Source organism: Chinchilla lanigera, unplaced genomic scaffold, assembly GCF_000276665.1.
Source record: "Chinchilla lanigera isolate Chin_1 unplaced genomic scaffold, ChiLan1.0 scaffold00019, whole genome shotgun sequence".
Taxonomy (NCBI): Eukaryota; Metazoa; Chordata; class Mammalia; order Rodentia; family Chinchillidae; genus Chinchilla; species Chinchilla lanigera.
Window position 1 is genome coordinate 21,982,528 of NW_004955420.1, and position 22,156 is coordinate 22,004,683.

At 43.2% G+C, this 22,156-nt stretch overlaps 1 protein-coding gene across 1 annotated transcript in view; it reads right to left on the reverse strand.

The window, feature by feature from the left end:
* Positions 1-22,156, reverse strand: part of Senp2 (SUMO1/sentrin/SMT3 specific peptidase 2) — a gene marked incomplete at its 5' end in the record, with an annotated part of 35,558 nt that overhangs the window by 12,991 nt on the left and 411 nt on the right. Inside the window, 10 exon segments of the mRNA XM_005383292.2 lie at positions 762-938; positions 3,684-3,747; positions 4,524-4,575; positions 5,431-5,525; positions 7,330-7,433; positions 9,725-9,893; positions 13,963-14,053; positions 15,843-15,909; positions 17,005-17,138; positions 19,613-19,668. Of these exon segments, the coding sequence (XP_005383349.1) occupies positions 762-938; positions 3,684-3,747; positions 4,524-4,575; positions 5,431-5,525; positions 7,330-7,433; positions 9,725-9,893; positions 13,963-14,053; positions 15,843-15,909; positions 17,005-17,138; positions 19,613-19,668 (1,009 nt within the window).

Sequence of the window (22,156 nt, forward strand, 5' to 3'; positions counted from 1 at the left end):
ACAATGTCGCGACCCTGAGAAAAATATAGGGTCCCAAGACCTACCAACTGCGTAAAAATATTCAGACGTAACAAAGCAATCCTGCCAATGGCCAGCCCTCTGTGGAACCGCTGGCTTCCTTATTCTAAAGAAGTGTGCAGACAAATGCGTATCTAAGCTACAAAACTGACTCTGTAAACCCAGTCAGTTACTCTCCTCCAAATTCTTTTACAAGTGCTTCTCTCCATTGAACACAATTGCTGTTTTATGACTTTCTTTCAACCTCTGTGCCCAACATACAGGAAGTGCTCAAGAGATACACATCAAATGGGACTACCATCTACGAAGTCAACCACAGAGGAGGAGCCGAGGTATAGGGTCCCCCTTTAAAATAAGAATGTTAACTACTTGAATTTCCTTGTTTTCTGTAAGCCTCGTTACTTCCAAATACAATGATCAATGAAAGCGAAGTTCTGCAACACTGTATGTAGTCATTTAAAAAAACTTGCGATGCACTCATTCGCAGTACCGTACTAGATAACGCAACGTTTGAAATGTACAGAAAGAGTCTACACAGAATCCATTCTATTTCTTCTGTCAGGCACCTTCACAGATCATAATGATCAAGCTAGCCAGAGTGAGCAGACCTTGAGCCTGATCTTTATTTTCTATACATTTACGGCTCATCCAGAGAAACTCCTCAAAACAAAGCATTCAAGTTTAGCGTAATCGAGGTTACTGAAAAACATGCCTCTTACTCTGACCAACACAAGGAACAATACCTCTGTAAGTTCAAGCTGATCATCTGTTCTTCTGTCCCTCTCTTTGCCTGAGAAATTCTTTTCCTTCGCCTCAAGTATTGACATTTTCCTCCTGAGAAAGCCATTGCTTCCACTGCCCAGGCGAAGTCGGGCCGACACTTCTTCCGATAGGTCAGGCTCCAGCTGGTGTCCCCTCCTCTGGGCAGAAAGTTTCTACATTCTATTGCCATGTTTGATACTTGCCATATTACACACATTACACATGAACTATAAGACAGTGCCATAATCTTGAAAGAAAAGACAATTAGCCAATCCTCCAAATGTGTAAGCAGATTTATCATACCTGCCTGTCCTAGCAAGGAAAAAGAAAACAAAAACCTGTGAGCTAGGGCTCATAGGGTACCTCAGTTACAAAGCATGAAAGAAGCTGCATGTGTGAACACACACACACCTGTAACCCAGCCCTCAGGAGGCTGAGGCAGGATCATAGCAAATTCGAGGTCAGTTTGAACTGTCTAGTGAGTTTATGGACACCATAGTGAGACCTGGTCTCAAAATACAAACCATGAAACAGACCATAAAACAGAACACTCACCACGTTCTTTGGAAGTGGCAAGGAAAGTATTTCAGTTCTTCTATCCCACTTAAAATTAGTACGGTTAGAACACATTTTGAAAAGTTTAAGACAGCAAAAATATGACCTACAACCCCATCACTGAGAATAAACTACTGCTACCCTTACACTAAGAAAACACATTCGATTTCATCTTTTTAATTTAATCATGCCTATGTAACAAAGCCTCCACAAAAGCCCGACAATTGGTTCTGGGGCGCCTGCAGACTGCTGAACAGTGAATCACCCAGGGGAGGTCGCCATTAGAGGACATGGATAGAGGACATGGATGCCCTAGGCCACATCTCCCATCCTGGGCCTCTGTGTTTCCCTTCCACCTGGCTGTTCATTCCTGTTCTTTTTTTTTTTTTTTCTGGTCTTTTTGAGACAGGGTATAGCTACGCAGTTCAGGCTGGCCTTGAGCTCACTTTGTAGCCCAGGCTGGTCTTGAACTCACAACAATCCTCCTGCCTCGGCCTCCCGAGTGCTAGGATTACAGGTATGCACCACCATGCCCGGTCTTCATATTCTTTGTAATATCCTGAATAATAAATGGGTAAAACATGGGCAAAAAAGACACACATGCCTAAAACATTAATGTACTACTCACTTTTTGGAAAATGAACATCTGTGTGGCTGCTATTCGGGTCAATGAAAAGAACTCTGCACATCCCAGAAACTCTGCTAAGACCCTTCCCTATCAGAGCCTATGTAACTGTTAATACAGATTTAAGTCACCTACCAGGCAAACTATTGTAAATTAGGAAATTCAGGGCTGGGCTGTAGCTCTGGTGGAAGGCTTGCCCAACATGCACGAAACCCTAGGTTCAACCCAGCACTGACAAATAAAGATGGAAATTATAAAACTGAGACGCAGTTAGAAATAAGAGTCGAGGACTTGAATGAATCACACTCGTGTGAAGACAGCGCACCGGTACTCCTCATTCTAGCCCACTGCAGGTGTCTTTCCTAGGTGCGTAGGGACTGAGCACGATGCAACCCTGAGTCAGGTCTAAAACGCCCCCGCCCCTGTCCGTCCTCTCAGGTGTAGTTCCCTTCTCTTTTTAGTTTTTATTTTTATTTTTTTATTTTTGAGAGAGATTCCAGGCTGGTCTCTAATTCCTGGGCTCGAGTGATTACCCTGTCTCAGTTTCCGACGTTGCTGCAAATACAGATGCATCATTTTAGTTTGTGCTCTCCAGGTAATAAATGATAATTAATAATAATTAAGCCCACTCTGAATCAGTGGAAATGGGAACATCAGAGAAAGAAGTTCTAAAACTTACAACTCCACACCTGACTTAGCCTTTTGGAGCTTCTTTTTCTTTTGTTCTTTCAGTACTGGGGACTGAACTGAGTACTAGGCAAGCACTCTTAACACTGAGCTACATCGTCATTTTTAAGACAGGGTCTTGCTAAGTGCCCAGGCTGGCCTTGAACTTTTTTTTTTTCTTTTTTTTTCTTTTAGAAATAAAAGGAGGAAAATACTAACAGACCGACAACATTTTACAAAATAGCATAGGATCAGTACAGACATTACAGAGTTACAAACGGAGTGGTAGGGAATTAACAATACTTATTGTATTACATATTGATATCTTGGCCTTGAACTTTCAACCCTCCTGCCTCAGCCTTCCAAACAGCTGGGAAGGCAAGTGTGTACCAACGTACCTGGTTTGAAGAAGAACTCCTCAGAAGTACAATCAGAGCACAAACTTAACCAAACTTAAAGCAGACCTGACACTTCCGCAGTTCTACATACCTACAATATGAATAATCTAGAACTTGAAGTTGCATTTAAGGTAGGAATAGACTTCTGCTGGATAGTGAATGCTTACCAAAACACTTCGCTGTTGTTAAAACTGTTAGTACTGATAAGGAGATCACTGGAACACTTATTTTATTACTTAATGAAAAAGCCAATAAAGCATTAGATGGCTAGTGTTTTCCAGTAAGTATGAAACCTAAAAAATGAAACTCTGAAAACGAAGTCCTGAACATGTCATATCTTTCCTAGAGATGATTTTTTTTTTTCTCCTAGAGATGAATTTTAAACAATTTTTCAAAAGAAGTCACGCAACATATATAAATGTTGTGATGGTGTCAGACTGGTCTTTCATAAACAGGGTGGCTACTGGAGATGTAAAAATTCAGCAATGAAGAAGGAAAACAGAAGAAAACAAAATGTGTGCATCTTTGAAACTTCCTGTTTTTGCAAAGAGAACAATGGCATTAAAAGTCGAAGTAGCATGTATCGTGTCTCCTTATTTTTCATGCACAGCAAAACGTACGTCTGGTGAGAGCAGGTGTAAAATTAAGTTTCTACTTACACCTTCGTTTTCGGGTCTGAGTCCAATCATCTTCTCTGCATCAGAAATTTTCCCCTTTGAACACCTGAGGGAAAATATTAAGAGTACAGACTTCTGCTGGATGACTTTAGTCTGATACATATTTGACTAGTTTTAGAAATGAGATTAATTTGTACGCAAAAAAAGCCTTGAGTTTACATCGTCCTTGAAACCAGTGGTCAGTGTCTTCCTTTCTGAAAGGAAGGCAACAGCGAACACTTCAGCCTTAGTCACACCTTCTCTACTCCACCACCGCAGTTTAACATGTTCCGGCCGGCTTGAGCCACCAGTGGTACATGCACGACTGCCCCATAGGGTGGCCTGTACCACTGGTGGCCCGAACGGATCTAATCACGTTTATCAGTTCACTAATAAACTCAAATCAGAGCCTCTCGGCAGTGAGACGTATGAATTCTGGCCCATCGTGAACACATTAAAGGCAGGCACAGACGCTACTAAATCAGTGAACACAACGGTGTTCCAATGAACAGGTGGAGCAGATTTGGCCGCTGGGCCACAGTTAAGCTGTTATAAACCACCGCGCAAGCCCTATGGCACGCAGAGACTGCATCAGACACAGTGACCACAGGATCCCCCTCCCCGCAGGAAACATCCCTGCGCTTGTCCGAGCCTGACCCTCCGGAGACGAGCGCTACCCGCCCAAGCAAGGGCTGGTGCCTCAGTCAAGAGCTACTGTGCTCTCACACAGGCTCAACGTTCTAGAACCAGGGCCGAAGGGAGTTCCAATCCTCAGGCCTAGTTACTCACAATATAGCTTAAAAAGCGAGAAAATGAAAACTTAGGGTGACCTGGACTATGTACCTTTTTTCACTCCTCACTGGACAGAGAGGTCCCCTTGTTTCAAAAGCTCTATCTGTGAGGATGGAAAAGAAAAAACTGTTTACTAATCCATTATGAACGAATACCTCAACTTACAGTTTTCAAAGTGTGACATTTATTTACCCCGAAATGCTGAAGTCAATTTCAAAGATACTAACATTCTTACAAACTTTAAAATGCATAAATCTCTTTGTCCAGTAAATATAATCTTAGCATAAACTAGAACCTGTTATGGTAAGTGACTAATGTCATTCAGGGGGCAGTCAGTAGACAAACACAAGGAAGCAACGTAAGGAGCACAGTGAACTGTGGGTTCACAATATTCCAAGTGGCTCTGAACCCACTATGTAGCCCAGGCTGGCCTAAAATTCATGATCTGCCTGCCTCAGCCTCCTGAGTGACATCGTTTCTTAAACCACAACCAACATCACTTTGATGCTGCATTTTGATGGATGCGTTTTTTTCATACGAGGAAACTGGGTGATTTCCACTGAGAACTCTGAACCTTGGTCTCAGGACCAACACCACAGACACAAGTTCCATCTTCTGTGATGACATTTCTTAAAAAGCTAGAATCTGATATGGCAGGACTATGCAGCACCAATGAAATGTGCTGTCTGTGAGCAGGGACTTAGGGCACAGTTTAAAACACACCTTCTTTCAACCGCAGCTCGTAGCCGCTGACTGCGCCGAACTGATCCCACTGTTACCCAGGCTTGCGGTGCCATTTCCCCTAGTTAAGAGCCCTGCGTTTCCATGCGAGAGCACTTGGTGGCAGCATTCACTGCATTTTCTGGCCATACCTCCAGCGTCAACTTCAGCCCGGCACAGGCATACTCTAACACGGACTAAGGCCAGCAGTTAAACCGCGCCTAAGTTGGGAACTCACATTGTTTTGGAACAAACTGAGTTGCTCTGCCTCCGTGACTCTGCTCTTCCATCCAGCCTTTGGTCTTTAATGTGTCCATGTGACTTCTCTGAGAACTTAAGAGACACAAAAAACGAGAAAGATCAAATACCGAAGGCAAGTGCACCATGAATACTGATTATCTTTGTCTGACAAGCTTCTCCACACAGGGCGTTACTGTTCGCTCTGTAACATCAAGCTACAACAGAGAGGAAGCAACATAGTGGAGTGTGACTCTGATTCTACTACTCAGTGAAGTTACCGAACCTCCAGTGTATTTCTTCTTTTTGAAACAGCATCTTGCTATGTAGTTGAGGTTAGCCTTGAACTCACTACGTAGTGCAGGCTGGTCTTGAACTTGTGGCGATCCTCCTGCCTCAGCCTCCTCCCAAGTGCTGGGATTACAGGAGTGTGCCACTATGGCCAGCCCCTCCACTGTATTTTTTAAACTGGATATTCTCTATTCCCAGTGCCTTTTGATTAAAAAATTTCAGCGTGATAAGTCTCAAATTCAAAGACGAAAAGGGTTGGGGCATAGAGCATAGCATGTGCAAAGCTTGGGTTTCATTTCCAATACAACAAAATAAAAAATAAAATAAAATACAGAATGATTTAAAACTATTGTGTTTAAATGGAGTCTATAACAATGCATTAGAAGCAGGAATATAAAAAAGCAAAATAGTTTGAAGATTTTTGCCAAAATGACAAACTCTAGTTCATTAAGCATACTGCTCATCAAAATGGAGAAAGTATTAATATTCTGACACACTATACTAAGACTGAAACAAACAAAACCACAAAACAGTTCACAACCAGAATTAAAACTCCAAAGGAATGCTTTTTTCTGTACACAATAAGCTAGAGTCTTCACCATCACCTTGCCATTACGTAACTTGTGGGACCTGAGGATTTGCACCCCGCTTGTTACAATTACCAAGTGCACCTGAGTCCTGAGCTCACACAATTTGCACTCTCTCACGGGCGAGTAAAAGGCCAAACATCGCCACTGCCTACTGCTCTCATCCAGTCACACAAATCATTAGACTTCATTAACGAAAATAGGACTCGGCGACTTTAACCTTGTCTCTGAAATCGAGGGTTTCCAAGAGTGCTGAGATTGGGGTAGAAGGAAAGGAAAAAAACCCGTGACTTTAAGGAGGTGAAAGAGAGAGAAACGGGGGGAGGAAGAAAAAGAGAGAAAGGAAGGAAGGGAGGGTGAGGAAAGAAGTGGAGACACAGGCAAGAGAGAAGCAGCAGGGAAGAAAGGGAGTGAGAGAGACAAGGCTCATGGGTGGAAAATGTGTGTGGGAGGCTGCAAAAACTCTGCCTCCACCAGCGAGCCGCTTTCCCAGACCAGAATTTCATGAAGACTTCCCGTGGACAAGGGAGTTCAAAGCTAGTAAGCTGTTTTGGGGCCAGGCATGGTGGCACATGCCAGTAATCGCAGCTACTCAGGAGGCTGAGGTGAGGATCATGAGTTCAAGGTCAACTTCATGATACTATTGCAAAAAAGGAACAGTCTACTTTGCAAAGCCAGTGGTTCCATGTAATGCATTACTAGATACATCTCTTAGCATCAGCCTTTTTTCTTTTCTTGTTTGCAGTGCTGCAGACTGAACCCAAGAACACTGCGCTGAATTACATTCCCAGCCCTCTCTTAGTTTTTTACTTTGACATCAGGTCTCTCTAAATCACTAAGTCGCTCAGGCTGGGCTCAAACTTGCCATGTTCCTGCCCCAATCTCACAGGGTGCTGTTACAGGCGTGCATCACCATGTCTGCTCAGTGATAGCCTTTTTTCAACAAGCCCTTCTCACCAACCCCTCTCCAAAAATGATGAAAAAGATACCTAACAAGGCATTTATCTTATTAGCTTATTTACCTGTGATGGTGTGAAGTTACAGGAGGGACAGAGCTTCCGTGACCACCTTCTTTAAGTCGCTCTAATAACCTCTGGTACTTCTCTCTTTCTTCTTTCTGAACACCCTGAATGAAAGAAAGCACGTTAGAGAAATACTAGCACACTAAACCTAAAACTAAATCATAACCCGACATTAAAGGTCAAATGCAGTCTACAGATGTGTTTCAAGTGCCAGCATAATGTTTTTAAATTCGCTTTGAATTAACTTCCTAGGGGCTAGGGATTTAGGTCAGCGGCAAAGTGCCTGCCTGGCAAGTGCAAGGTCGTGAGTTCGATTCCCAGTATTGGGAAAAAAACCAAAATTGAATTAACTTCCTAATTTATAAATTAAAAACTAAAAGCCAGCCGGGCATGGTGGTGCATGCCTGTAACCCCAGCACTCAGGAGGCTGAGGCAGAAAGATCACTGTGAGTTTAGCCAGCCTAAGCTACACAGCAAGATCCTGTCTCAAGAACGAACAAACAAAAAAACCCAAACCCCAAATACCGGCCTCTTTTGAAAAGTGAATCACCAATCTGTGATTCCCATGTACTGGACCCCACTTCACTCATTCAACCCTCTGCTAGATCTTGGCTGCACCCGAGTTCGCGACAGGTTTGGGCTGAACAAAAAAAGAGAACCACACAAAAAGGGCAGAAATACTCCATGTGCATAATTAGACTTCTCAGCTTCCAAAGTCAGTGCTGACCATCTATGGCCACATCCCAGGGGCCGTCCTTAGCTGTGAGGCACGCGAACTCCCTTCAGCCTCTCTCCAGGCTGACCTCGCCTTGCCCTCCTGGACACAAACTTTATTTTCTTCTCAGTCTCCACTGCAGATTGTTCCCTCTTCTGCCTGCCATAAATTCTGATGGTTTTGCCCAAATCTCTTTTCATGCTACATTCTTTCCCTGAAAAATATCATGAGCTCCCTTGACTTAAATATCCATACACAAAAATTTCAGAAATGTGTCTCCAACCCTGCCTTGTTCTCAGAACTACCATCACCTATATCCAAGAGTCTACAGGAGAAGTCTTCTTGCATGTTTCACAGGCACTTTAAACAGTGTCCAAAACTGAGGCCATCATCTTCTCCCTAAACACACAGGGCAGGGCATCGTGGTCAGTGACACGTATGTACCCGAGACTGAAACCTGGGCCTCAGGCTCTTCCCTCTGCCACCTCACACTTAACCCGGTCACCTCTGGGATGTGACTTCCATGCACACATTAGCACAGCCCCTTCTCTGATTCCTCACCGAACACCCTGACGTCTTTAAGAACTCTTCTTACAAACCTGTCCCAGGGCTACGGTCCTTTCCTCTATCTATCTGTTAGTCGAATTACAATTATTTATGTCGGATGTGAGGGCGATCTGGCTGCGACATCTGTCACCCCACTGACCGCCAGGGGTGATTCAGCTGCTCTGGCTGGCTGGGCGGGTGTCCCCTTCCTCCCTCAATGCTCCACGTGCGTCCCTCCTGAACCTGCATATTCAGTCAAAGAGGACGACCACCCCAATAGAGGAGGACGGTTCTTCAGTCAGGGATATACGAGAGCTGCGCTCCCCTGCTAGAACCTCCAAACAAGCTCTTAAGGTACAATTACTTATGTCAACATATTTCATTCAAGTTTCAACTGCAGGCAACTAGCATAGTATCTAGAACACAAATAGTTCTGTGATAAACTAAACAAGTATCTGAGGCTGGGCGTGGTGTCGCACACCTACGATCCCAGCACTCTGGAGGCTGAGGCAGGAGGATCACTGCCTCAGCTACAAAGTGAGCTCAAGGCCAGCCTGAACTGCATACTGTACACCCTATCTCAAAAAGACAAAGAAAAAAAGAAAACAAGCTGCTTGGAAAATCACCCAGTAAATTAAAATGACTGATGGCCCTGTGGAATATCAGACACAAAACAATTCTAAATTTTCCTGAAATCAATGAAGACCTCAAGAGCGAAGTAAAGAGTGTCTCTCCATCACGGTAAGTGCTCTGAAAAGGGAAGGAAAAAGCAAGGACACACACCACCTACTTCCCTTACTCAGTCACTTGTTCCGGACGTGTAGAAAAGAAACAAGTTAGGGGACCTGGGCCCCCAAAGAGATCGCCACCTCGTCTCTTCCCCACAGGACCCCTCCTCCTTTCCAACGCGAGTAACTACCGGGAAGGGCCCGGCGCGGGTCTCCAGCCCGCCCCCGGGGGCACACGCGCAGCGCACGGCGGCCACGCTGAGGCCAAAGCGCAGCGCAGGCCGGTGCGGCGGGACACTGCGACGTCACAGCACCCCGCAGCTTCTGAACCTCACACCGCGGCCACATAGCATTCATTCCCCCAAATCATGTAAAATTCCTAAGCCATCCACCTAAAAAGACTTACTTCCTCCACGGTGCGGTGGGGACGCCTCAGGCCCTTGCCACCCTCTTCGGGTGCCATCTCGGAGGCAGCCTGCTCCTGCGGTCTCCACAGCGAGGAACTCTCCGCGTTGCCTTTGCTATGGCGACGGCCACTGGGTCTTCTATTGTAGCCGTCTGAGTTCAAAGAAAAACTGAGAGAAAGAAGCAAAACAATGTCTCATCAAAGCACTCCAAGGGCTGAGCGAAGCTCCTGGAGTGCGCTGTGATTACGCGGCCGGCCGGTGCCTGCCCAGGGTCACAGGAGCTCCAAGTGCGAGAGTGAGATCCAGCCTCGCGCCCTGCAGCACCCACTGTCTGCACCAGAGCGAAGCCCTCTTCCTCAGGGCCGGTTTCCACAACCAGCCCCACGTTTAGGCCCCTCGCGGCACGGCACCCCCTCCAGTACTCTTTCTCCAGTCACTGGGTAACACAGGGATTAGTTACTGGTGAGATTATCTGTCCATGCCCGTATGTCACACTAAACTTTAAAATCTATGAAAAGAGATGTTACATCCTTTTATCACTCCATCTTGGTACACAATCTATACCAAGAGCCCCTCTAATGAATGCTGAATTCATAAATACTAGGCTGGGCACAGTGGTGTGTGCCTGTAGTCCCAGCTACTCAGGAGGCTGAGGCAGGAGGATATTTTGAGCCCTGGAATTTAAGGCCAACCTGTACAATATAGTGAGACCCTGCCTCAAGCAAAAAAAAAAAAAACGGAGGAGGTGGGGTATCTCAGTGATAGAACTGTGTGCTTAGCATAGTGAAGCCCTGGGATTAATTCCCAGCACTGCTTTAAAAGAAACTCAGGTGGTACATGCCTGAAATCCCAGCACTCAGGAAGCTGAGGCAGGACTGTTACAAGTTTGAGGCCAGCCTGAACTATGCAGTAAGACCCTGTTTCAAAAAAAAGATTAGTATTACAGAAGTGTAAAGACTGACCAGCCCTAAACTGATATATTTTACTTGATATTAAAAAAATAGGTAAAATTAATAAATAAATGCTAAGGAACCAAAGCAATGGAACCTCCCAAGGCACTGAAATTGGTGACAGAATCTGTCTGTCCTCTCCTGCCGTGAACAGAACAAACATAGCACCCTGGCTGATGTGACCATCTGAAGGGTGCACCATCAGGCGATATCACTACAAAAACAATGAGAGATCTGACGCAGACCCTGAGTAAACATCAGACAAAAATAAAATACTCGTGTCATCAACGACAAAGGAAGACTAAGGAGTGTTACGGATTAAAGTAGATCAAACAGACGTGAACACTAGATTCGGGATGTAATTTGCACTAGAGCCTGGTCCAGGGTGGGAAGAAAAGCTATAACAGAAAAATTCGAATGAGACCTGTAGATTACATAAGAATACTATACTGATACTGAAGTTTCTCTGTTTTGTAATCCATGGTGATGTAAATCAATTCCTTTCTTTTTCATTGGGTGTGGGGTGGGGATTGAACCCACGGCTTTGCACTTGTGAGGCAAGCGGTCACTGAACTGCATCCCCAGCCTGTTTTCCACATTTTTCAGTTTTTCAGTTTTCAAGTCACCCAGCTGGGATTAAATTTATGATCCTCCTGCATCAGCCTCCCAAGCAACAGGGATCACAGGTATGTGCCACCACACGGGGATGTAAACTGGTTCTTAAAAAATAAGCTCAAATATTTAGAATTAAAAGGGTAAGAGTTAAAGACATACTCTCAAATTATTCAGAAAAAAAAAAAAATTACGTATACAGGACAGAGAATGATGAAAATAAATGTAGGAATACAATAACTGGTGAAACAGGGTCAAGGGCCAGGCATGGTGCCACATGCCTCTATTCCCAGTACTTCAGAGGCTGAGGCAGGAGTTTGAGCCCAACCTGGGCCACATGGCTAAACCTTGTCTCAATAAGCCAAACCAAACCAAACTGAAAAACCAACCAACCAACCAAACAAAACCCCCAAAAACTATGGAGTAAAATGAGCAAAATCTGAAAACATTATAAACTAACTTGACCTGACATTTACAAAACACCCTATCTGATAGCAAAACACTATTTTTAAGGGTGCATGGAAAATCATGCGGAGAGACCATATGCTAAATAAAAAGTTAATAAACTTTAAAGAACTAAAATCACACAAAATATATTCTCTGACCACAAAAGAATTAAGTCACAAATCAGTAACAGATATCTGGAAGGTTCCAAATAATTGAAAATTAAACAACATACTTCAAGCCTTCAACATACTTCAAAATAATCACAGGTCAGCCAGGCACAGTGGTACATACCTATAAGCCTAACTACTCAGGAGACTGAGGCAGGAGGACCTCAAATTCAAGGCTACCCCAGGCAATTAGTGAGACCCTGTCTCAAAATAAGAAAAATAAAAAAGGCTAGGACTGTAGCTCAGTGGAGAGCCTCAAAATAAAAAAAATAAATAAATAAATAAAAAGGGTTGGGAATGTAGCTCAGTGGTTGAACATTGCTGGGTTCTATTCCTCTACCCCTAGTATTGGAAATGAATGAATGAATGAATGTTGAGAAGGATGTCCTGAAAAAAGGAACCCATATACACTACTGGTGGTAATGTCAATCAGTAAGTTGCTATGGAAATCAGTAGGAGGAGCCTCAAAATACTAGAAATAGAGCTACGATTTGACCCAGCTCTACCACTCTTAGCTATATTTCTTTTTTTTTTTTTTTTTTTTTGGTTTTTCTCCGGTACCGGCAACCGAACTCACAACTTTGCGCTTGCCAGGCAGGAGCTTTGCCGCTGAGCTAAATCCCCAGCCCCTCTCAGCTATATTTCTGACAGAATTAGAGTCTGCATGGTACAGAGATACCTGAGTACTCATTAACTACAGCCCAGCTCACAAGCGTTAAGCTATAGAATCAGCTTAGGTGCCCAGACGTGGATGAATGGATACAGAAAACGTGCTGTACACAATGGAGTATTATTAGCTATGAAATGCAGTGACATCATCCACAGGAACACACTGGAGAGCGAGGTGGTAAGGGAAATAAGCCAGACAAATATTACACATTATCTCTCTTATGTGGGATCTACAAAAAAGAGACAAAAACAAAACAAAACTGACAAAAACAGAGAAACCTGGGTGTGGCGGCACAGGTCTACTGTAATGCCAGCACTGGGCAGGATGAAGAGCTCAAGGCCGGGCTGGACTACATAGCAAAAGACAGACAGACGAATAAAAGTAGAAGGGAGACTATTAGGGAAGAGGACGCGAACAGGAGGCGAATGGGGGAGAGCGGGGTGAGAGGGGGTGGACATGACCGACATGTGCCACATCCACGTACAAAGCTACTGACGTGCACCTCGTTAATACGTACAATACGCACTAGTAAATAGGCCTCCAATTCAAGGCTACCCAAATATATTCTCAAACAAGAAAACTGTATCACTTTAGAAAGTCTAACATCTACACTACAGGACACTAGAAAGTGAGAGTACAGAAGGAGGAGGGAAAAAATTAGTACTCAGATAAGAAGAGGCCGTGTATGCCTGCAATCCCAGCACTCCTGGGGGTAGACGTAGGAGGACTGCAGGCCCAGCCTGGGCAATTTAGTGACTCAATGAGACCCTGTCCCTCAAAAAAAAGAAAATAAATAAAAAGGTCTGAGGTTATAGCTCAATACTAAGGCCCTGGGCTCAATCCCCAGGATCAAAAAAAAAACCAAAAAAAACAAAAAAAACATGCTACAGAACTGATGGTATAATGGTCAGTGTACAAAAATTTATCATACTTGATTTCTATACTTCTCTGTATGCATGTTACATTCTTTTAAAAATTTGAAGTAGCAATTCTTTTAAAAGGTTCTTAGATTAGGCTATGAGGCATGTCATACACTAGAAAAAGTTCAACTGTCAGGTGTGGTGGCATATGACTGTAGTCCCAGCATGTGAGAGGCTGAGGCAGGAGGATCACTGTGAGTTTGAGGCCAGCCTGGACTAAACAATGAGTTCAAGGCCAGCTTGGACTACACAGTGAGACCCCATCTCAAAAAACAGAACAAAATAAAGAAGCCTAAAAAAACAAAAGAAAAAGTTCAAGTCTCTAACTAGCTGCGTGACACTGGGTGAGTCCCAAACCTCAGAGTACGTAAGGGTGCTACATACTAGCACGAAAGTGAGTATGCGTGACAGGGGCAAGCACCTGTGAGGTGCCGAGTCTCCTCTTACAGAAAGGCAGAATTTGACACTTACCCCGACGAGGGCAGGACTCTCCGGGGCTGATCTCGCGCCACCATCACTCTGATCTTTGGATAGTCACTTATTCCATTGGGAGATTTATTACCTTAAGAATGTATTTGCAATTGTGAAAGAAAGAGAAAACCTTTGTGAACCATCTGCATTAGGGCAAAAAACCTGTGAGCAATTTATATTACAGAACTAAGTACCTTCTTTTCTAAAATTCCACGAATAGATAGTACAAGAATCCAGCAAAATGTAAAAGGTTAATGAAAAGCAGTAACATGGGCTGGGAATGCAGCTCAGACCCTGGGTTTGATCCCTAGCACCATAACAAATAATAGTAACAACAATAAGTTAATATTCAAACAATATGAACAGATTGAATTCAACTTGCACCAACTTTTGAAATAGAAGAATTCAAACATCATCTTTGTTCCAAACCCTTTGGAACCACGTCCTCAGACGGGTCTGTGTTTACTCTCCCTTGGTCTTGTTTGCACTAGAGATACTTTACCCTAAGAATCTGAGAAGCGTAACTCCAAGGTATACATCATTTTCTTAGCTTCTTACACTTCTGACTTTGGAGCCCACAACTTTCCCGACACCGCGTTGTAGTCTGAAATGTCCCCCAAAAGCCCCATCTGCTCAGAGGTGAGGGTCTGGAAGGTGGCTGGATCACAGGGTGCTGCACTCATCAGTATACACTGATGAGCTCACCGCTGAAGTGCTGTTGTGCAGCGGAGGAGGGGGTTCACTGGGGAGTCTTTGGAGGGTACACTTCTGGCTCTGGCTCTTCCCGCTCTGCTTCCTCGCTGCTATGAGTTAGCTTTCTTTCACCAAGCCCTCTGTCATGCCATTTCTGTCTCAGAGCGGCCAAACATGGACTGCAGTCTCTGAAATTGTGAGCCAAGATCAACCTCTCAAGTTGTGGGTGTTCTGTCCCAGCAAGAGAAAGCTAATACACAATTTCCTAACTTCTTCTCCTTCCTCTAGAATTTTGCAAGTCTCATGATAAGGCAGACACTAGCACCATTTCTCCGAACTCTGGCTTCTCCCTACCTTTCCCCACGTATCATTTTGTACTGTATAGACAATAACTGCAAGTGCACTGCAGGGTCTAACGATGATGTGGCGAAGTCCTCAATCCATCCAAGTGCAGGAACTGGGAACCTAATGTTGCTCACCAAGCAGACGATGTGCTCCTCAAGGGCAAGGACAGGTTTCGTTATTTGGTTACTACTGATAATAGCATGGTGCCTGGCACAGAGTAACCTGTCTGGGAAGTATTGTTTTAAATGACTGAGGCTTGATCTAAGTCACATTAAGCACATCGAGAAAGCAAACAGAAAACACCACAGTAAACTTGGTCAATAATTCTAAAGAAAAGGCCCAAGTTGAGATCCTCATCTGAAAATCTGAACACTGATGCTTAAAAGGTTTCTAACTGCAGATTTCAGACTTTTGGGTCAGGGATGCTCAACTGGTAAAGTCCATGCAAATATTTCAAAATCTAAAAACTAAAACCTGAAACACTTTTGTCCTAAGCACTTCAGATAATACTTACTAAACCTGTATGTGCCTTTTAGAATGGCAGAGAAAATATGACTTTATTCTCATCCCAATCTAACTCAGTGTTTCCCTTTTTTTTTCTTTTCTTTTTCTGGTCTTTTTGAGACAGGGTCTTGCTACGCAGTTCAGGCTGGCCTTGAGCTCACTTTGTAGCCCAGGCTGGTCTCAAACTTGCAACAATCCTCCTGCCTCAGCCTCCCGAGTGCTGGGATTACAGGTGTGTGCCACCATGCATGGGAGTGTTTTCCTTTCATAAACTCAAAATTTAGGGAAAATTGGCAGAAGGAAGTACAAGGAAGCAAAAATAGCTTTGACCACCTCACCCAGTTTCAGCATGTTGTTCCTGGATCCAGAAGCTATCAGTTCACAAGATGAAGAGTTCGAAAATACCTTAAAATCAAACAGAATCACCTCTTCAGCATCTAAATTTTGCAACTGAAATGAGTTTATCATATAAAAAGGTCACTATTAGAAATTATTTCTTTGGGACTAGGGATGTAGTAGCTCAGCAGCATAAGCGCTTGCGTGGCAAGTCTGAGGTCATGAGTTTGATTCCTCATACCAAAAAAAAAGAAAATGAAAAAAAAAGAAAAAAAAAAGAATAGAAATTATTTCTTAGATAGCTCAAACAAGTGATATCAAGCTCAATGGTTTGTCAAGGTCACAAAATGATATAAAATGACACTTTCACTATCTTTCACAAACTTAAAATCAGAAGCAATGATTTTTTTTTGGTTTTTTGAGAGAGGGTCTTGCTAGGCAGTTCAGGTTGTCCTTGGACGTGCTATACAGCCCACGCTGGCCTTGAACCTGCAGCAATCCTCCTGCCGCAGCCTCTCCAGTGCTAGGATACAGGCACGTGCCACCACATCTGGACAATATCCTTTGCAAATACTTTTGAAATATTTAAATTTTACCCTTTAAGCCAGGCGTGGTGGTGCATGTCTGTAATCCCAGCACTCAGGAGGCTGAGGTAGAAGGATCATCATGAGTTTGAGACCATCCTGGGCTACAAAGTGAGCTCAAGGCCAGCCTGAACTGCATAGTGAAACCCTGTCTCAAAAAGACCAAAAAAAAATTTTTGTAACCCTTGCATTTTCTGACCTTTATAGTATGGATAATAAAGACACAAATATTTCTGGAAAGAATTCATTCTACACATTCATTTCCCAAAAGACAGTATTTCTAAAATTTAAGTTTAATAATTAAGTACACAGACTGACAGCCTTTGGGGTGAGGTGTAAGTCAGTGACAGAACTCTTGCTGAGCAAGCACAAGGTCCTGAGTTCAATTCCCAGCACCAGGTAAAAGAAAACCAAAACCCTATGAGTGGGGCTGGGGATTTAGCTCAGTGGCACAGTGCCTGCCTGGCAAGCTCGAGGGCGTGAGTTCAATTCCCAGTACTGGGAAAAAAACCAAAACCAAACCAAACCAAAACAAAAGAAAACCCGATGAGTATCCCCAAGAGAGCTCCACACCACTGACCTCTTCCGGAGGGGCCACATGCCGCGTCCCGTTACAAGCAGAAGTCACCATGGGCTTCGTGGTCAGCTGGAATGGGAATCCAAACAAGCTGGCAGCATTGTGGAGATGGCTTTTCACTTGGTGAATAAAGCAATCTAGAAAGTTCCAGAAACTATAAATAAAGAGTAATAAACTTCTAGTGGAAAAAAAAAAGCTTATAACTTGGAAAGAACCTCCCTTAATTTTTACTAAAAGACCTATTTCAAACACTGAAATAAAAAGTATCTACAAAAATGTTTTTGTATAACTGAATAACTGGAATTCCAATACTGTGATCTTTGTTTTTTTAATAAATATCTGAGATCCTACAAAAACATGAAACCATTCCCTTAGCCAATGACAAACTGATTCATAAAGAGATGTTTTGCAATGGCAGGTCGCAAGCAGTGAGTTTTCAGTTTTTATCAGAGATGAGGGTATACTTAACTAAGTAACACGCACCGGGGTTTTACAGAATCTAAGGAAGCTCTGTCATTTACTTGCTGCTTTGTCCTTCTTTCTCAGGCAGGTAACAATAGAGTTGCCATAATGACTATTTACTAAGCCCCTTTTCAGGGCTATAGTAAATCTTGACTAGGTGAAGTATAAAACGTATGCACAGCTCTTAGCCATCTACGATGAAACAAGGCTACCCCTCTACTGGATTAGATGTTAGATTTCAGAGTCACCTCTTCCTAAAACAACGATTACAAAATGAGTGAGTGAACGAGGAGGAAGGGCAGGTTTCAGCACTTCCCCACTTCCTCCTCTTACAGTTTCTTCTCACTTCCCACACATCTCCATTTTCTGTAATTTCCTTCTACATCATAATTAAGGGTATTGTAGTACACTCCTTATCACTTCACAGAAAAATTACCCCAAATGATGGCTTTAAGCAGGAAGAGCTCTAGAATATATAAAATAAATACTTTTCATTTTTTTTTTTTATTGTTTAAAATAAATACTTTTCAGACAGGCGAGTAACTTAAACAAATGTGATGGCTAGGTAACAATACACTCTGAAATAATCTGCCACTTAAGGAAAGTTAGAAGTACCGAAGTCTGCAAACAAACTGCTTTTTGTTTTTGAAATCGAAAAGAACTCCAAGTTCTTCCAGTAGCAGTGCTGAGGGATTGCACTTCTGTCCTCCTGCGCCTTCTGAGAGAAGAGTTTCGGGCCCACCATCCAGACCCCGACCCCAAGAGGGGCTCTTAAGAGCAGAGTCAGTAGCAGCCACAAAAAGTGCTGCAATATTTTATTTCCCTACAAGTTCTGTTTATTACTGGGTGTACCTTGAGATTATGTCGAAAGATCTCACTGAGTTTTTTTAAAGGGGAGGAAGGTAGGTCTGCCTCGCCTGTACAACGGAGCAAGGATGACCTGATTTTCCGGAGACCAGTCTAAGTTCATCTCTTAAAATTCCTTTCACCTGTAAAACCATGAGTGTGCTACTCTGATACCCCTTTTCTTTCCTTTTTCCCTTGCTTTTTTCCCCTTTCAAAAGCAACCAAGAGCTATATGGCCCAACAGAATAGCTGGCAGCCATATGTGGTAACCTACTAATTTTATTTCAACTAATTAAAATTAAAAATTCAAATGAACCACATTTCAAAGCTTGACAGCCATCATCACAGGAGATTCTACCGGCTGGAAAGGTACAGACTTTTACAAACTCACTAAAAAGTTTTCTATTTGCTAGCCACCACTTTCTCCTTGACTTGGATTCCCTTCTGTAGTCTGCTTTTCAGAAAATCCTAATGGCTGGGCATGGTGGTACACACCTGTAGTCCCAGCACTCAGGAGGCTGAGGCAGGAGGATCCCTGTGAGTTGGAGGCTGATCTGAACTACAAAGCAAGACCTTGTCTCAAATTATTTTTTTTCTTACTGCGACTCTCAATCACTTTTAAATTACATAGGATTGTTATTCCAGCTTTCTTAGTTCCGGTGTGCATTCATTATGTAGTCCTTATCTCAAACACCTTACCATACAATCATGAAAGGCCCTTAAATACTGAGAGCCTGTTTTACCCATTTTTGTATTTCTTGTAGAACCTAACACATTACTTAGCACTGAGACATGCTCAGTAAGTATTCACTGGAGTTAAATGAAGTATTAACATAGGCCCACACTGTCATCCCATTTGGAGTAGGCACAAATTCATAGTCACAGACAAAAAAAGAGAAAATTCAGTATTCTACTGTGCTTTTTCCCTTTAATCTAGTCTTACTCTCTTCCAACTCTTCAGATATAGGTAAGTAAAAGATCCGTGACAATAAATTAGGTTGCTTCACTCAGCGTCTGAACTTTATCACTCAGTTTGAAGCTGTTTTTACAATGTTTTCTCCTCAAAAATAAAAAAGCACCTTTATAGGAGGACTTAGAACTTTAAAGTGCATACTCAATACAAAGCCTTACTTATCGGAAAACACGCAAGTCCCCAGTAACAGTGACTACCTCTGCTAAAGATAAAGAAGTAGGAAAGAGCTAGGAAAGGGACTTGTCACTGCGTATACTTTTTCCCTGTTGGACTTCATTCCACATATATTTTTCTATTAACAAACTAATTTTAAAAATTTCTATTTAGTACCTAATCTTGGTCGTTTAGCTGGTATTTCATCAGTGTCCACTGTAGAAAACACAGAGCTGAAAAGAGAGAAAGAATGTAAGTACATATGTAGATAATATGTACACACATCCACTTCTATAAATAAACTTAAGTATTCGAGGCTGTGCTTAGCTCAGTTGTAGAATTATGTGCTTAGTGTATACAATGTCCTGGGTTCGACCTCCAGCAGTAAAACAAACAAACAAGCCTTCCTATTCATATCATCCAACAAAACCCTCTTCTATTCATTTTGTCATAAAACATGATCCAACAGATGTTTTCAAAGTGAATGAATACTATGCTATGTAAGCCTTTAGCACTGGAGGATTTAACACTATGGTTTCAACTATTTGAGACAGACCCAAAAATTCTTGCCATATAATAATCTGAAACCTGGCTAAAACTCAAATAACGAAACCAAACAATTTCCTTTTGAAAGATGATCTGCAGAGAAAGTTATCTTTCTCTTCAGGTAACAATATAAGCAGCATTAAAACACAGTTATTAGCTAGAAAAAGGTGTTATCTTTAACTGCATTTGAATCATGGGAATATTTCAGTGATAATAAAGAATTTTGGATTCAGGAATGTTTTTAGACTCCTGTGTAAAGAAGGTTAAAGGCAAAAAAAAGGGTAAAAGCATATGGTATACTACTAATCATGCTTCTGAATCCCTAAGATTAATCATATTTGGAAGATATCAGGAGAGATTGTAACTTTAAATTGCTTTTGTTTTGTGAGACAGAGTCTTGCTATGTTGTCCAGACTGGCTTTGAGCTTGCTATAGTTGCTCAGGCTGTCCTCAAACTTGAAATCCTCCTGCCTCAGCCTCCTGTTCCTCTGACTAGAATTAACAACAAAAAGAGAAAATAAGGAACAGGGTTCAGCGGCCATGGCATACGTCTGTAATCCCAGCACTTTGGGAAGCTGTGGAATGAGGATCAAATGTCTAAGTCCAGCCTAGACAATTTAGTGACTAGCAAGGCTGGGGTGTAGCTCAATGTTTTTCGTGGTTTTTTTTTTTTTTTTTTTGTTTTTTTGAGACAGGGTCTCGCTATGCAGTTCAGGCTGACTTTGAGCTCACTTTGTAGCCCAGGCTGGCCTCAAATTCCAAACGATCCTCCTGCCTCAGCCTCCCAAGTGCTGGGATTACAGGTGTGCACCACCACGCCCAGCTAATGTTTTTTAAAGGCTGGGAGTGTAGCTCAATTCAAAGGCCCTCGGTTCAATCTTGAGTTGGGGGGGATGTATGTATGTATTTTATTTATTTAGACAGGGTCTCACTGTGTAACCCAGGCTGGCCTCGTAGGGTGATCCTCCTGCCTCAGCTTCCCAAGTGCTAGGATTACAGCTGTGGGTCACCAGGCTGGGCTGGGGAGCGGGTTTAAAGAAAATCAATTCGCAGTCTCTTCTTCAATAAATATGTACCAAGTGCTTATCATGCAGCAAAACCTTCAAACGAGGTCATCACATATACTAAGCATCATTTTAGGCACTTTGTAACAATATCGACCTTACTGAAAGGCAGAAAGGAAGAATAATTAAGAATAATTAATAAATTAAGCGCCTTCAGAATGCATGCTACCATTCGGTCAACAGTGAATGTCATAAATGACCTACATCCTAGACTCCTGAGTTAGTCATGTGGTTTCCTCAAGCTCCCAGATACCAACTTTCAGGCTACCTGTACCCTTGACCCTGAAGCTTAAAAACTGAAAGCAGCCAGGTTCTGTAGTCCCAGCTCCATGGTGCGGGGGGCCGAGGGGGAAAGAGTAGTTGAACCCTGGCAACTTGATAAGTCCTGCTCTCAAAAATGAAATAAGGCTGGGAGTGGTGGCGCACGCCTGTAATCCCAGCACTTGGCAGGCTGAGGCAGTACGATCTTTGCGAGTTCGAGACCAGCCTGGGCTACAAAGTGAGCTCAACGCCAGCCTGAACTGCATAGTGAGACCCTGTCTCAAAAAACAAAGGAACAAAAGAAGGAAATAAGAAGGAAGAAAGAGGATGGGGGGGGGAGGGAAGAGAGGAAAAAGGAAAAACGGTAAAGAATCAGGTTGGGGGCGTGGCTCTGTGGTAGAGCGGCCAACACGGCTGACCTAGCACCACAAAATAACGAAGACGAAAATAAAGGGGTGGGAGGAGAAATTAGATCACCAAAAATTAGGAGGTGTAGAGGACTTGAGTGTGATTTTACTTCTAGATCCTCAGGCCAAGAGGGGATACTATCAAATGAGCAACGTGCGGTAACAGATGGCAAGCAAGAGCCATCTGTGGTTCCCCCCAAATCTCAGCTAAACTTCACGGCTTACGCTAGTGATTTTTAAAAGGAGGGTGCTACCTGGTATTTGTCTTCCTCATGAATTCCAAGGCGCGCGCCCCGCTCCCTCCCGCTTCCGGCCCCAAACACACACAGTCTGACAGCTGTTTGCGAACCAGACAGCTGCTGTTCCTCGGGGCTCAGAGCACAGCGCTTGCGGTCTGCGCGACCCCGGACGAAGCTCCGACCCCGGCTCCCCGCGCAGCGCGC